This window comes from Hemibagrus wyckioides, linkage group LG12, assembly GCF_019097595.1.
Source record: "Hemibagrus wyckioides isolate EC202008001 linkage group LG12, SWU_Hwy_1.0, whole genome shotgun sequence".
NCBI classification, from domain to species: Eukaryota; Metazoa; Chordata; class Actinopteri; order Siluriformes; family Bagridae; genus Hemibagrus; species Hemibagrus wyckioides.
Genome location: NC_080721.1, coordinates 2060179 through 2074759, shown reverse-complemented (window position 1 = coordinate 2074759; position 14581 = coordinate 2060179). Strand labels below are relative to the sequence as shown.

The 14581-nt window shown below is 39.2% G+C and overlaps 1 protein-coding gene across 4 annotated transcripts in view; it reads left to right on the top strand.

The window, feature by feature from the left end:
• Positions 1 to 14581, top strand: part of grin2da (glutamate receptor, ionotropic, N-methyl D-aspartate 2D, a) — a 114892-nt gene that overhangs the window by 32906 nt on the left and 67405 nt on the right. For all 4 annotated transcript variants that reach the window (XM_058405357.1, XM_058405358.1, XM_058405359.1 and 1 more), the window contains exon 3: positions 3699 to 4260. In XM_058405357.1, the coding sequence (XP_058261340.1) occupies positions 3742 to 4260 (519 nt within the window). In that variant the 5' untranslated portion in view covers positions 3699 to 3741. The remainder of the gene's footprint in view (positions 1 to 3698; positions 4261 to 14581) is intronic.

Genomic DNA, 14581 nt, shown 5'->3' with positions numbered 1-14581 from the left:
AGCAGACTGGTCTTTTTCCTGTGCTCATCATAGCCTCAGGTTCCTGTTCTGAGCTGACGGGAGAGGAACCTGATGGGGTTTTCTGCCGTTGTAGCTCATCCACATCAAGCTTTGATCTGTTTTGAAATGCTTTTCAGATCACCACGGATGTAAAGAGTGATTATCTGAATTACTTTAGGCTTCCTGTCAGCTCAGACCCGTCTGATTATTCTTCTCTGATCTCTCTCATCAACGAGGTGTTTTATCTTTAGAACCTGAGTTAAAATATATCATTCCTGGAAGCTTGAACTAATCTGTCCATTTTTTTCTGACCTCTTTTATCAAATCTTGTGCACTCAGTGTTTTTTTTCTTTTTTTTCTTTTTTACACCATTCACCATTAAAACTTCAGAGACTGATGTGTGACAGATGTCCAGGACATCAGCAGTTTTTACAATACTCAAGCCAGCACTTTTGGTACCATCCATGAAACAATCAATGTCACAGAGGTCAGACTTTTTTAAAACTCTGATGCTTGATGTAATGCTTGTATCTACAAGAGTTTGTATGCATTGTGGTGCTCCTGTTACGTGATTGGCTGATTAAATAACTGCATGAGTGTGTGTGAAAGTGGTTTTTCTAATAAAGTGACTAGGAATATAAACCTTAAGATAATTGATATACAACAACATTGGGGTCCACTTCTGGGGGCCACAAACAGGATTCTGAGGCTACAGGGGGGTACAGATTCAGAGAAACTGGACAGTTCTTGCAATTGGGAGAACATGATTAGTTAATTGCATGTATGAGCAGAAGCACAGGCATCCCCATAAATGTGGCAGTGCATGTGTGGATTAGGGGTGTAATTAAATATGAGGATTACTTTTAATACTTGGCATCCCGCTGGATTAAAAAAGTGTTTAGTGTGAATGTGAAAATCTGGAAAAGGTTGCCAGGTTGCCAAAAATCCACGCCAAATACAACATACCAAGCTGAAATTGAATGTTTAAACAGCACATATGGGTGTGATGGTCAGGTGTCCACATACTTTTGGGTCTATAGTTTAATTTATGTTATGCAGCTCTGTATTGAAGTGTAGCTTTCGGATACTTATTCAACACAATGAAGTAATGGTGCAGTTTCAGCCAGTAGCTGCACTCGAGTCTCTGTTCTCTAAGACGCTGGGGATCAGAACATTAAACTCTTCATGAACTTGCAGGAGAAAGAAAGGAGTCCTGCCTGTGATTTGAATGGTATCTTTTATTTGCCTGATAATTCTTATGCAAAGCGGCTTAGAAGTGAAGCAGAACTTCCTGAAACATATAGCTGATAATTTATACATCTCTTTTTCTGCATATTTATTTTATACCCCCTCATTCTCATACCTTTTCCTTCCCATGTCTCTTTTTTCTCTCACACAATGACAATGACACTGGAATGGTCTGGTAGAAGTAGTAAATGGTATATGATCTCGTGGCTCGAAGTGATGACGTGTGTTTTAGCCCTGAAAATATCCAGAATGACAAACACACACACCCCAGATATGATTTTTCTGTGTACTGGTTTGTGCACAGTTGTGTAGTTAACATTCAGCAGTCAGACTGAAGTTAAAGCCTTTACATCAAGCAGTTAAAACCTTTACATGATATCCACTCTGAGCAGGAATTATCACCCATATGCCGAACATTCGATATCGTTTTGCCTGAAACGGCCCTTTTTATTCAGCTCCTGTTCCCATATAACGGCTTGCATCTCAGCGTCAGTGTGAACGAGTTAGCAGATGTGAAGACATTTCTTTCTTGCTGTGATGATTGGGACATTTGCTGTAACGGCTTATCAGCCTTATGGCATAAGAGAGAAGAACTCAAGGTGTTTGGATTTATTTCACTGTAGATCAAAACCCATTTTTCTGGCAGTTTGTTGCACAGAGTGGACTTGATGTTTCTGTACTTGTGTGTGTGTGTTTTTTATTGATCAATTGATTAAAAATGATTGGTTCATTGCTTCATTCTTACATCTTCAGACAGATCAGGGTCACAGTGACTCAGGAGCCACTCAGTGAGCATGAGAAACACTAAATTGGACAGCACCAACACCAACACCTTCATCATGAAAACACTCTTTTATACCTTGGGGCAATTTAGTGTTGAAAATCCACCTACTGGGAGGAAATCCACAGGGAGGACTTGTAAAACACTGCACAGACAGGAACATACTGGAAAGCCTGGAGCTGTAACGCCACCCATTGTGTCACCAGGCTGTTCATTTCGTATTAGAGTTATTCATCTCTTGATACAATTGCTAGGTTTAGGATAAAACATACCATAGACAGATGATTTGATTCATTATTTCTTTCAATTAGATCCACTTTTATTATCCGTGAAGGCGTGAGAGTTTCGATATTGCTTGAGATGTAGTTAGGTTCACGGTGGAGGTTTAAGGTAAATACTGCTATCTTAATGTAAATAGAGAGGCCCAAAAAATGTATACACATCAGGAAATTGTGTGATTGTGTTGGTGTTTCTGTTCCAAACATACATTTCACACACATCTTCAAATTTACAATACAACTTAAAAATGATCTTGGGTTGCTCGAAAGTCAAGCGTGCTTTCACCATTTTCTCCGGCTCTCCTCTGACGGTCACATGATCACATCAACGAAGGCGTGACTTCTGACATCTTTAGAGGAAACATATTACACATTGCCGCCATAAATCAATTCGTGTTTTAAAAAAGGGCATAGACAACACTTGTTGAAGTGTATATACATTGTCTTGGGCCCATCTGTATGTGGATATTGATATTGACATTGATAGCCTTCAGCCTTTGTGTTTGATGTGATGCTTCATTGATGTGTTTAGAAATTGAAAGCACCTGCATAGCCACTCTGATTTTCATTATTTGCCAAAACATATAAATCTAAATAATATTTCACATTCTTCATTAATCAGATATGACAGATTGGAATTGAATACATGTCCAGTATATGGATATACATATACAGACTTATCGCTCAAAGTCTCGCTAATATTATAATCGTAATGTGTTTTGATTGCATCTCCTTCACTCTCGCTCTGTCATAGCTCATCACTCATGCCTTAGATGCCTGCAGTCATTTTTCACACACACACACACACACACAAACACACACACACACACACACACACAGTGCATACTGATTGTATCCCATTGGTTGCACAGTTTGTTTAGGAAATAAGCAAACTACAAAAGAGAAAAAGTACGGTTGTTTACACAATAAAAAGTACAATTAAACAATAAAATTGATATAAATTAGCTACCTCAGGATTGAAGATTAAGCCCATTTTACGCGCTAAGCAATGCTGCATGTATGGAAGGTTGCAAACACTTTTCGAGTGTGACTCAGGAATGCAGCGTTTACTGCTATTATTATTCACTGCTTTAGTAAATATGAGGTCAAGATATTTGTTTTGAACACCAGGTCACATAATGTTCATTAATCCAGTGAGATGGAAGTTTCGACTTTCTACAGACAGATTCAGGAAAACTGGATATCAAATTGAACTCTCACTGTAATAAATTAACAGAATTATATCCCTATTTGTTTCATATAGTCACTTTTCTAACTGTCTAATGCACAGTATATATATATATATGGTTGTCTTTTTGTTGACAACAAAGTGTAATAATTAATGTCTGGATAAATAAAGCTCTTTTTCTTGATCTGTCTCGTCTATCAAGGTTGTCTACCTGAACCCGTCTTCACCATCTACCACACCACATCATGGTGGTGCAGCCAGCTATCTCACTCCTACTGGCCGTGCTGGCGTGCAGCGGGCCGGCCTGGTCGTCCCCTCCGCTACTGCTCCGCCCCCGGGAGCGAGAGAGGGACTCGGGCGGGGCTTCGGGCGGAGTCAACATTGCCGTTGTCCACTCGGGCTCCTCCCACCTCCCGGAGACGAGTGTAGGGGTAGGGGGCACCTTGGCGGCAGGTGCAGGCACAGCATCAGGAACAGGAGTGGGCACTGGCTGGTCGGGGCAGGTGGGTGAGAGTGTGATGACACCATGGGGCCCAGCCAATGTCATCTGGTTGGCAGTAAACGAGAGCAGCCCCGGGAGCCTGCTGCTGCAGCTGTGCGAGCTGCTGGCCAGCACACCACTGCAGGGCCTTGTGTTCGAGCAGGAGAAGCCGCCACCCCCGGAACGTGCCCCGCTGGCACCTGTACTGGAGTTTGTCTCAGCACAAACTGGTGTGCCAATCATGGCTGTGGGAGGTGGAGCAGGGCTGGGCAGAGAGCCACAGGTAAGATCTTAGTGTACGACTTGTTAGGATAAACATTAGCATAACAAACCAGACCAGAGATTCTTCATGATTCATCAGAACACTTCCTATTGCTGTTGAGGCTCATTTGATTTCATGGAGTCTTCCTATCTACAGTATTATACTATATTTCCCTGGAGTTGTTTTTTTATATAATGTATAATTTATATAATTTTTATAAATATAATGTCTATATTTTCTTATAATTTCTGGTCATTCGTTGTTCACACAGAAGGCTAGTAGAATCGTTGTGTGCATGTAACAGGGAAAAAATACATTAAGAACGAGCAAAATCTGAGGCTGGTGTGGATGCCCCCGTGTCCTTAGGTACCAGATTCAATTCTAAACCTAGCTAAAATCTCCTTTGCACGACACTAAGGGATAAAAAAAAAACCTGTCAGTGGAGGAGCAGAGCAGGCTTCTTAGACAGGCTTGCCTAAGGGACAGCACATGCGACCTTACCACAGCATGCATTCAATCTATTATCTTTTATGTCTTTTAAAGGTGTGTCACTCACCATAACACACAATTCTCCGGACAATTCCGTAAACTCTCGTGCATGATTTCTTGACTGCAGATTTCACACAAATAGAACCAGCACATAAAATATCGTATCATGAATAGATATAACAGGAAGATTATGGAGAAAGACTGGTATTCCGACAAAATAGGCAAGAGAGGGATGTGTGTAAAATACAATATTTAAAAATTAAGTATTCATATTAGCATTTTAGCTTCAAATCTATTAACTAAATGTCATCCTCAGCTTCGCTCTGTGTGTCTGGACTTCAGTTGCCTAAAAATAGAAAACTGTGTCATGGGACTCAATGGATTTTCAGTAACTTGTGTGTTCTGTTATATTTAAGTCAAAGAGATTTTTTACTAGTTTATGTAGCTTTTCCTTTACGCATATTTCACCATAACTGCTAAAAATTATTGCCTAATAAATGAATGAAAAAAATAGCACAGGCTACTGACTGTGAGGAAACTTTGTGTCCTATTTAATATCCAATTTTGTAATAAATAGGTGGAAGACATTTCTTGTAATTCTATTTGCATAAACTGTGGAAGGAACATCTATGACATATGGGCAATGAATGAATTTAATGAATTTATTACAAATGACACATAAAATAAAATATACAATCTATTTTGTATATATATATATATATATATATATATATATATATATATATATATATATATACATTTCATTTATGTTAATATTTATTTCTCATGGGTACTTTAAAGCAGTCTCAAAAGAATTTCCTTCAGGATTACTAAAGTTATCTTATCTAAGAGTGAGGGACTGATGTGTATTTGCCTAGCCCATCTCACATAGGTTTAGATGACAACTAGCTCCTTACTAGGAGACCAAAAAACAACAATTGGAAGATCCTTAAACTGAACACTAATGTATTGAACATAACCTACATCTACAGCAAAATCTATTAATTTATACATATTCCACTTCCAGCAGATGTGCGATGCTCCAGTGCTTAATTCTTGCAGCCTATGTGTTTTAATAATCTTTTTTGTTATTATGGTAGAATATGATGAAACATTGAAAGGCACATTTGTGGTGTTTAAATCCATACATATCTGCACTTTGCTAATACATTTTCTGATCTGTATCTCGAATCTTGTTCGTCACCGTGCCTCGTCTGGAAGCACTTCTGAGTAAATCGGCTATAATTCATCATTGGTCCTAGTGCCGGTTTAGTTGTTCACTACAGGATGCCTTTTCATATTTCATACTTCATACATTCAGGATTTCAGCCAGACTGAGACATTCACTGAGATGCAAATAAGGTTCTATTGATCTGGCTCTTTTATCTCTACTTCGTAATCAATACATTTCTCTCATACACTAACCATTAACCACAATCTAGGCTTTAATGAACAGTCTAGAGCACTTTGTTGTGAATTGGCAGATGTAGAGGTTACTCATGCTTGAGCAGGGCATCTCCCTTGAGGTTTACTCTGACTCTGCCAAATGAAGCATAGAGGAGTTGTTTAATTGGTTTAATTAGGACAATAATTAATTACACCATGCAGTTAAATACTTTTGTGGCTATGATCTTACTGCATTTAACCAGCTTAACCAGACCCGAGGGGAATAAAGTGAAGTTAGGGGGCAGAAAGTCTGTTTTTCACACTGTCACACTTATTTTATGAATTAGATATACATCAGGGCTTCGCCTTAAAATCAGATTAATAAATCATGTAGTCATCTTTAAAATATGATTTTCTGTACTGTGTTACAACAGATATACATCTAGTTTTGTTTCAGACTCTGTGAATAAGAAATATATACCACTTATCAGAGTTTCATTCATTCATCTTCAGTAGTAAGTTTATCCTGATCAGGGTTGTAGTAAATTATTCTAGGAACACATCAGGGATAAAGACACCCTGGGCAGGACCTCATTTTTCTCTTTTCGTGCTTTTCTTCCGTTTCAACTGCAATCTGGCTCATAATGTACAGAAACCTTCTGCAGAACAGTATAGAAACACTCAGTTAGTATAAGAAGAAGAAATTCTTCCAAGGCCTTGATGATTGGGACATGTGCTGTCATGGCTTATCAGCCTTATGACATAGGAGAAAAGAACTCAAGGTGTTCGGGTTTGTATTACCATAGATTTTCTGTCAGACTCTATAATTCCTTATGCTAGATAAGGAGTGGTGGCTGGTGCACTTAAAAAATGATTCCTAGTGTTTCACTTGCCAGTTTTATCAAAGAGCTGTACTTCTCTGTATGTTTATTTTTATCCATCCATCCACTGAATGATTGCTTCATTGGTTCATTACTTCATCTTCAGGTACTTTAGCCTCATCAGGGCCACAGCAATTCAGAAAACTATCACCATGAACATTGGGTGCAAGGCAAGAATCCACCCTGAATGGGACAGCAGACCGTTTACACCTTGGGGCTTTTTAGTGTAGATAATCCACCTATTGGCATGCATTTTGGAGAAAACCAAAGAACCTAGGGGAAATCCACAGGTTGAACTTGTAAAACACTGCGCTGTCAGGATCATACTGTTGAGCCTGGAGCTTAAAATAGAGTGCTTTTCTTCCTTTTCAACTGCAGTCTGGCTCTTAATGTGCTCTAACTGTCTGCTGCACAGTACAGCAGCAATATCAGCAGAACAAAGCCTTCTGAGGCAAACATACAGGCAAAGAAGCTCCATAAATTAGTCTAGACAAAGAAACAGGATACAAAGCAGTAAAAACAAGGAGCAAGTTGTAGCTCAGATTTGCAGTTTTATTGCAAATAAGATTTTTATAAGAGAAGACAGAGGTATAGGTGCATACAGAGGGAGGAGAACACGAGTGAGATAAATGTTCAGAGTACACATGCACAAAGCTTAGCTCGAGCAGAGAATGAGGCAAACAGAAGGGTAGGATGTTCTGAATTTTATATAGAACAAGACAAAGTACAATGTCTTCTAATTTTACCTTCAAATAAAATGTTCAAGAGGATATAGGCTCTGGACCAATTGTAATCTATCTGAAATTAATTAGTTTTCTTCCTTTTCCTTGTATTATTTATTTATTTTATTTATTATTATTATTATTATTATTATTATTATTATTATTATTATTATTATTATTATTATTATTATTAATACTACTACTACTACTACAGCTACTACTACTAATAATTAAAATAAAAATACAAAGAAGTAATTTTATGAAGTGTTGGTAAGGCATTTAAAATAAAGAGTGTTATACATTGTGAAATACAAAACAGAAAAAAAGATAGTCAGATATAACAATAAAATAATACTAGAAATGAAAAATGGAAAAAGAAAACAAACAAACAACCAAATAACAAAATAAAATGCAGTAATGCATTAGTAAAGGCATAAATGAGAAATAAATGCCCTCTAAAAGCTAAATTGATAAATTTTTTTAATGTTTTTTAATCAGTAATAAAAGGACTGTGATGAATGGTTCTTGGTAAAGTTTTCCAGATGGTGCCTAAAAAATAAAAACCTATCACCACAATACACATCCATTTTAGCTGAATTATTTGTTAATTTGTCCATGCTGATTTGTAATTAAATGGGCTTCTTTTTTTTCTTTTTTGATCTTAATCAAAAGTTTAAATTATTGACCATAACATGCACTGTTGAGTTTACATACAGAGAGGGCTTATAATGTAGAGCAGCAATGTTCATGTTGAAGATGTTACAAGGGTCACTGGAAACCAACATCATCAACCCAGGCTGGGGGCTGGATTCAAAATCACACAGCAATTACTGGCTGATCCAACTTGCATGAATTTCATCACTGGAAATCATAATGTAAGTCAGTAGTGTGTAAGACTCCCACATGCCTGTATAAAGTCTGGGAAGGCTCCGGGTGAGATGGCGGATATCTTTTCCCAGACCTGGAGCAAGGCATCAATGAGCTCTTGGTGCTACTTGGTGGCTTCGGATGTACCAATACATAACATCCCGGAGGTTCTCAATTGGATTCTTGTCTGGGGACCGTGACGGCCAGTCAATAGCATCAATCCAGAAACTGCCTTCACACTTTGGCTACATGGGGCCGGGCTTTGTCTTAGGGTCCACTGCACCAGCATAAGTTCTGACAATGGCTCTGAGGGTTTTGTCCGTTGCCTAGTATGTGGACGTTTGTACGACCCTCTAAGGATATTTCCACAGCCAATCTGGTCATGCTTGATGATGTTGCAGGCAGCATAACATTCCCTACTGCATCTCCAGACTCTTTCATGTCACTGCTCAGTGTGAACCTGATTTGTGAAGAGAATAGGCCACCAATGCTGTACCTGCCAATTCTGGTGTTTTCTGGGAAATGATTTTTGAGCTTCACAGTGCTGGGCTGTGAGCACAGAGGATGTTGGGCCCTCATGCCACTCTCGTGGAGTATGTTTCTGACAGTTTGGCCAGAACCATGAACACCAGTAGCCTGCTGGAGGTTATTTTGTTGGGCTCTGGCAGTGCTCCACCTGTTCCTTATTGCACAAAGGAGCAGATACCAGGCCTGCTGTTGGGTTGTTTGTGTCTGAGGCCACCACCTGCAAAGCCATTCCCTTTTGGGGGTTGTCTTGCTAAAATGATTTATTTTGCTTAAATTTCATTGGCTTTTATTTTGGACAGTTCTGTTATGAATGAGGGCTTGTATTTAACTGAACAATGAGACAAAAATTAGCAGCAGTGTTTTTAAAGTAATATATTCAAGAGCATATTAAATATTTATGCTATGAAAAAAGACAACTGCTAGAGCACCTGCCATTTTATTCTCATATACAGGATGGATGTAAACCTCAGAGAAGTTACGTTACTGTCAGTAATCTAGTTTCAGTTAATAAATAATTTACATGGCTCATTTTATAAGTTAATGCTCTTACGTTTAATATTTAGTAAATTTACAAGCTGGCTGGTGAGAGTTGAAGGAACCTGATACTTCTAGTTTAAGATACTTGGAATGAGGGGGCCATGCAGTGGGAAGGTGGAGCTTTTTGTTGACCTGTTTGCAATTTCTGAAAGGGCTGATATACTTGGGACCAAGATTTCTGAATTCATGGGGTTGTCGGACATACTTGGTCAACAGCCATACCTTGGCGGTTTTGGGGAGTGTGACACCTGTGGCGGTTGCTGGGTTTAGGATGCTTGCTTGAATCTTTGGAAGATGACTTACAAAAACAGTCCACATTTACACAAATGATGGTGTTACTCAAGGAGTTGGTAGGTTGGTGAGGAAATTGATAATGATGTGGGACCACATGCATTGGGGTGTGGGCAGTGGCACCAGCTTGTCTGCAGGCAGGGTTCTGGGGACTTTTCAGATGGCACAGGAGTTTACAACACAGTGGATGTCAGAGAACATACTGGGCTACCAATACCTTATTCACGACAGATGGTATGCGTACTGGATGCCTGGGTGGCTACTGAGGTGTGGGCCCAGGAGATGAGTTGGGTTTTGAAGTGGCTGAAGACAAAGCACTTTAGGGGACAGGCACTTTGTAGGACTTGTGTGGTTATGGCTTGGTCTAACTGCCAGACACACAAGCTGTGAGAGAATGAGCTCTTATCATTTAGGTCAGGATTCAGCAGAATGGATTCATGACAGGGTGTCAACTTTTTTTGGAACCTGGGCATTATGATATGGTGAACTGGAAAGAGGAAAATAGAGACTAGCAGGCTTGTATATGTTTCAGGCATATGTTACAGTTCCGAGAGTTCATTGTTTTGGTGTAAATGCGAACAAGTATTCCGCCCCATCCAAGTTTGGGGGGTGTGTGGGTCTGACTCAATAGCACAGTCATAAGGAGAGTATGGAAAAAGCTCCTGGTGGGATCAGTACTCAGCCAGGATATGGCACTGTGGGTGTGTCTCAGGACGTTTGATGGTTGTGGATGACGGCATTATTTCAGGCTTATGGATGTAGTGGTCTAAGCAGTCCTGGGACCAGAGCGTGAGCTGTGGGTTGTGTTGCTCAATCCATGAGATTGACGGCCAGAATTCCGGGGTACTTGGCAGAGATGGTGACCAGCAGTTCTATGTGCTCATGGTGGAGCGTATCAACCTGCAGAAGGAGAGGTTGAGTGCACCATGTTACAGCCCTATTCCCTTTAGGACCCCTGTTGATAACCTGGATACAGAGCGGCTAAGGATTGTAGGGATGAAGTTTGTGAGTTGTGCTTGACTAAGTATGCAGGGTACATGGCCTGCTGAGGTTATCTGCTTGACCGCAGAATTAATGGCACTACACTAAGCCTGGCACTTTCCTAGCTGCATTTGCTTGGAAGCTGTGTGGGATTCCGTGATTGTGCAACAGGTGTTTCCAGCAAATAGTGGGGTCAATCCGGGAGTGTAACATGAGAATCATAGTATGATTCAATCCTTGCCAAAACGCTACCTTCAGTCCCGTTTCATTCCAGAAACCCCTTGCTCTGATGGTGCAAATCTTGAGAGCATAATCTGCACCTCAACAGGTTTCCTGGCTGAGAATCAGGAGTTCTTTGCCCAATGGCTGTTTGCCCCTCATGACTAGCGAACTACAGAGATCATTGTATTGAGGAAACATTTACAATGTGTACAATCATCTGAGAATTTCTATAAGATGGGCATGCACTGCAGAGGCAGAAGCAGTGTAGAGCAATGTCATGGAGGCTGCTACGGCTGTCCAGGTCCACCAAGTGAAGCTCTCCCATAAGCTCCCTTTGAGCCATGAGGGCTTGCTGCCAGCCTGTGTCACCTGATGGAACTGCAAAGTATGCTAACAGATAAAGGACAGAGTTGTAGGTAAAACAGTTTGAATGAAGAATATTGCAAACAATTCCAAAAACAGGCAAATGGTCACGTGATCTGCAAACTAAGGCTAGGCAAAAGCAATCATGTCAAAGATCTAAGCAAGATAACAAGATAAACAGACCCTAGGAAAAGGCTAGGTAACGTCAGGAACAAAAGGTGACACTGAGCATATACTGTACGTCATGATGAACTGGATGAAAGAACATTCTTTTGTGCTGTGGCTGTGATTACGTGATTATGAACAGGTGTGTGTGTGTGTGTGTGTGTGTGATCAAAAGGAAGGTGACTATGAACGTGAGGTTGCAGGTTTGCTGGGGGTAGTGAAGTCTGGTGCGGCCATGTCTATAGCCCATAGTGTGTTGTGGGAATCCATTTTATTTTCAAATACGTAATATATTTTTGAATCAGATGTACTGTGGAATTTTCTGCCAAGCTTCTATCTACTGATTGAATAAGCAGGCTAACTATGTATTGAAACAATGTTTTGCGATACTTCAGTTGATAATAAACATCTAAAAAAATCACATTTTCATCACATTTCAGAATGAATTCAATTGATTACTAGGTTCGCTATGCAAATGTACTATGGATATTTCTGGAGCCTTTTAAGTAGCATTTTATTATTATTCTTATTTCTGTACTAGTTTTTTTAATTATGAGAAAGAAACATCATTTTAAAAATTCAGAAAGTACAAATTTATTTTAAAAAAAATTAATATTGTCATTTTTGGAGACCCAACAGTGATATGCAGCTGTGTGCACAACATGCGGTCTTCGTGGGATATGTAGAGTAGTGGCTCAAAACCAAAAAAAAAGAAAAAGCACTTCTATTGTTTGGATTTGTCATTTTTTTTATTTTGGAACTCAGTATGAGGCGGTTTTTAGGTCAGTATTCTGGCAGACACATACTGCACATCAAAAATGCACTACTGTTAAATTGTTCCCCGTGAAAATCCAAAGAAAAAGTAGAAAAATATCTTTTCCTGTTTTGGTGCAGTTTGGAGTTGTAGATAGGTTGGAAATTATTGACTGCAAAGAAAACTGTGAAGAAAGGGTAAGGGTTAAATGTTTTTAAAAATCCTCGTATATAGTGTGAAAATAATTATGTAAACAGGAAGGTTTTGTGATGTTCTAGATACTTACAGTAGACAGTAGATAATTAACTTATTCCTGCTAAGTGTGTAATCCACAGATAAGACTTCACAGTTGATCTGATACCAAAACAATAATTTTGTTTACACGTAATTGCTTGGCTCTTATCGAAATATTTGCTGTAATGTTGTTTTTAACAGCTGTGTCAAGCCTGGAACATCTGCAGGATAATGATCACATTCATAGGCTTTAACAACAACATTAAGAAAATACGGCAGATAATTGTGATGGTGACAAGGAGCTTAACTCTAGGTTGCCACCAGTAAGAATAAAACAGGTGTTATTCTGCATTCTCAGGGCAGCCAAAGATGACGTATGCATTTTCCATTAGCAAGTGTCAAGCGAAGCACTGCAGTTTGTCACTGTTATACATACAGCTCAGTGCCAGCATGATAAATCTCCTTTATGGTGGAATGGCCAAATTCCCAAGCACCAAAATGAAATGGAAGCCAGTGTTTGCTAGCTGAATCATACAAGGTCACTTAATGTCACCTGAATCCTGGGATTTTGTGTAGCAGAAGATGCCTTTTTTTTTTTTGGAATGGTCATAGTGAGAGAAATAGCAAGGTGGTAAAACTAAGATGGAGTGAAAGTCTATCAAGTGAAGAGTATTGGAAGATTATTGGAACTAGAATGTTGCATTTCCAGAAGAAAATGCGAGTGTGATTGCAATAATTATAATAATATAATAATAATATTTAAATGCTAAAGTCACAGTTAAAAAGTTTATGTGGCTGTAGAGTAAGAATTCAAGCTGTAGGAACAGTTTAAAGACGATGCGTCCTTAAAAAACCCTCCTCCCTCACTCTAGCTGTTGTCACACACACACACACACACACACACACACACACACACACACACACACAAAGTAGCGGTCTGAAGTCCTTGAAAAATACATTTAAAAATCCATCTAAAATAAACTATAATATTTATCAGCATGAAAATTAATAGCACACTTAAGCACAACACGAGCAACATTTTAGCGTTGCTAAGCGTTGCTAGCGTTGCATTCTAGCGTTAGTGTGCTATTACTTTTCATGCTGATAAGTATTGGTAAGATAAGTATTGACTTCACTTCCTGCACACGCTAGAAACATGGTTCCAACGCTAAAATGTTGTTCGTGTTGTGCTTAAGTGTGCTATTAATTTTCATGCTCATAAGTCATAAGTCATACGTCATGAGCAACATTTTAACGTTGGAACCATGTCTCTAGCGTGTGCAGGAGGTGAAGTCAATACTTATCTTACCAATACTTATCAGCATGAAAAGTAATAGCACACTTAAGCACGGGCGCGCTAACAAATAAGCTAAAGTGCAGCTTATAATACTACTGAGATCAGTGGAGTAAAGGTAATAAAAGCAAGGTGACTTATAAGCAAGTTGAAACAGGCTTTATTACAACTCGCTGCACGGCACCTAGCGCAAGCCTCCGTTACATATATAAAAACTATACATGCTTAAACTATCGCAAAAAATTATCGAATAATAAACACAAAATAAAGTTACAGTTAAAATATGAAGTCTAAACGAACCAGCTTGTGTGCTCTGCTTAAATATCAGTTTAAAGACGATACGACTTAAAAATAACAAACCTCTTCACTCTCTCTAGCTGATGTCTCACACACACACACACTGCAGCGGTCTGAAGTCCGTGAAAAATACATTTACAAATCCATATAAAAAACTATAATAGTTATCAGCATGAAAAGTAATAGCACACCTAAGCAGCATTTTAGCGTTGGAACCATGTTTCTAGCTATTACCGTTTAGGACTAGTAATGTTTTACATGCTTGTTTACGACATGTACCGAAAATCTCCGAGAAAGACCAAACTGTACGGAAACCAGGAGGTGAAGTCCG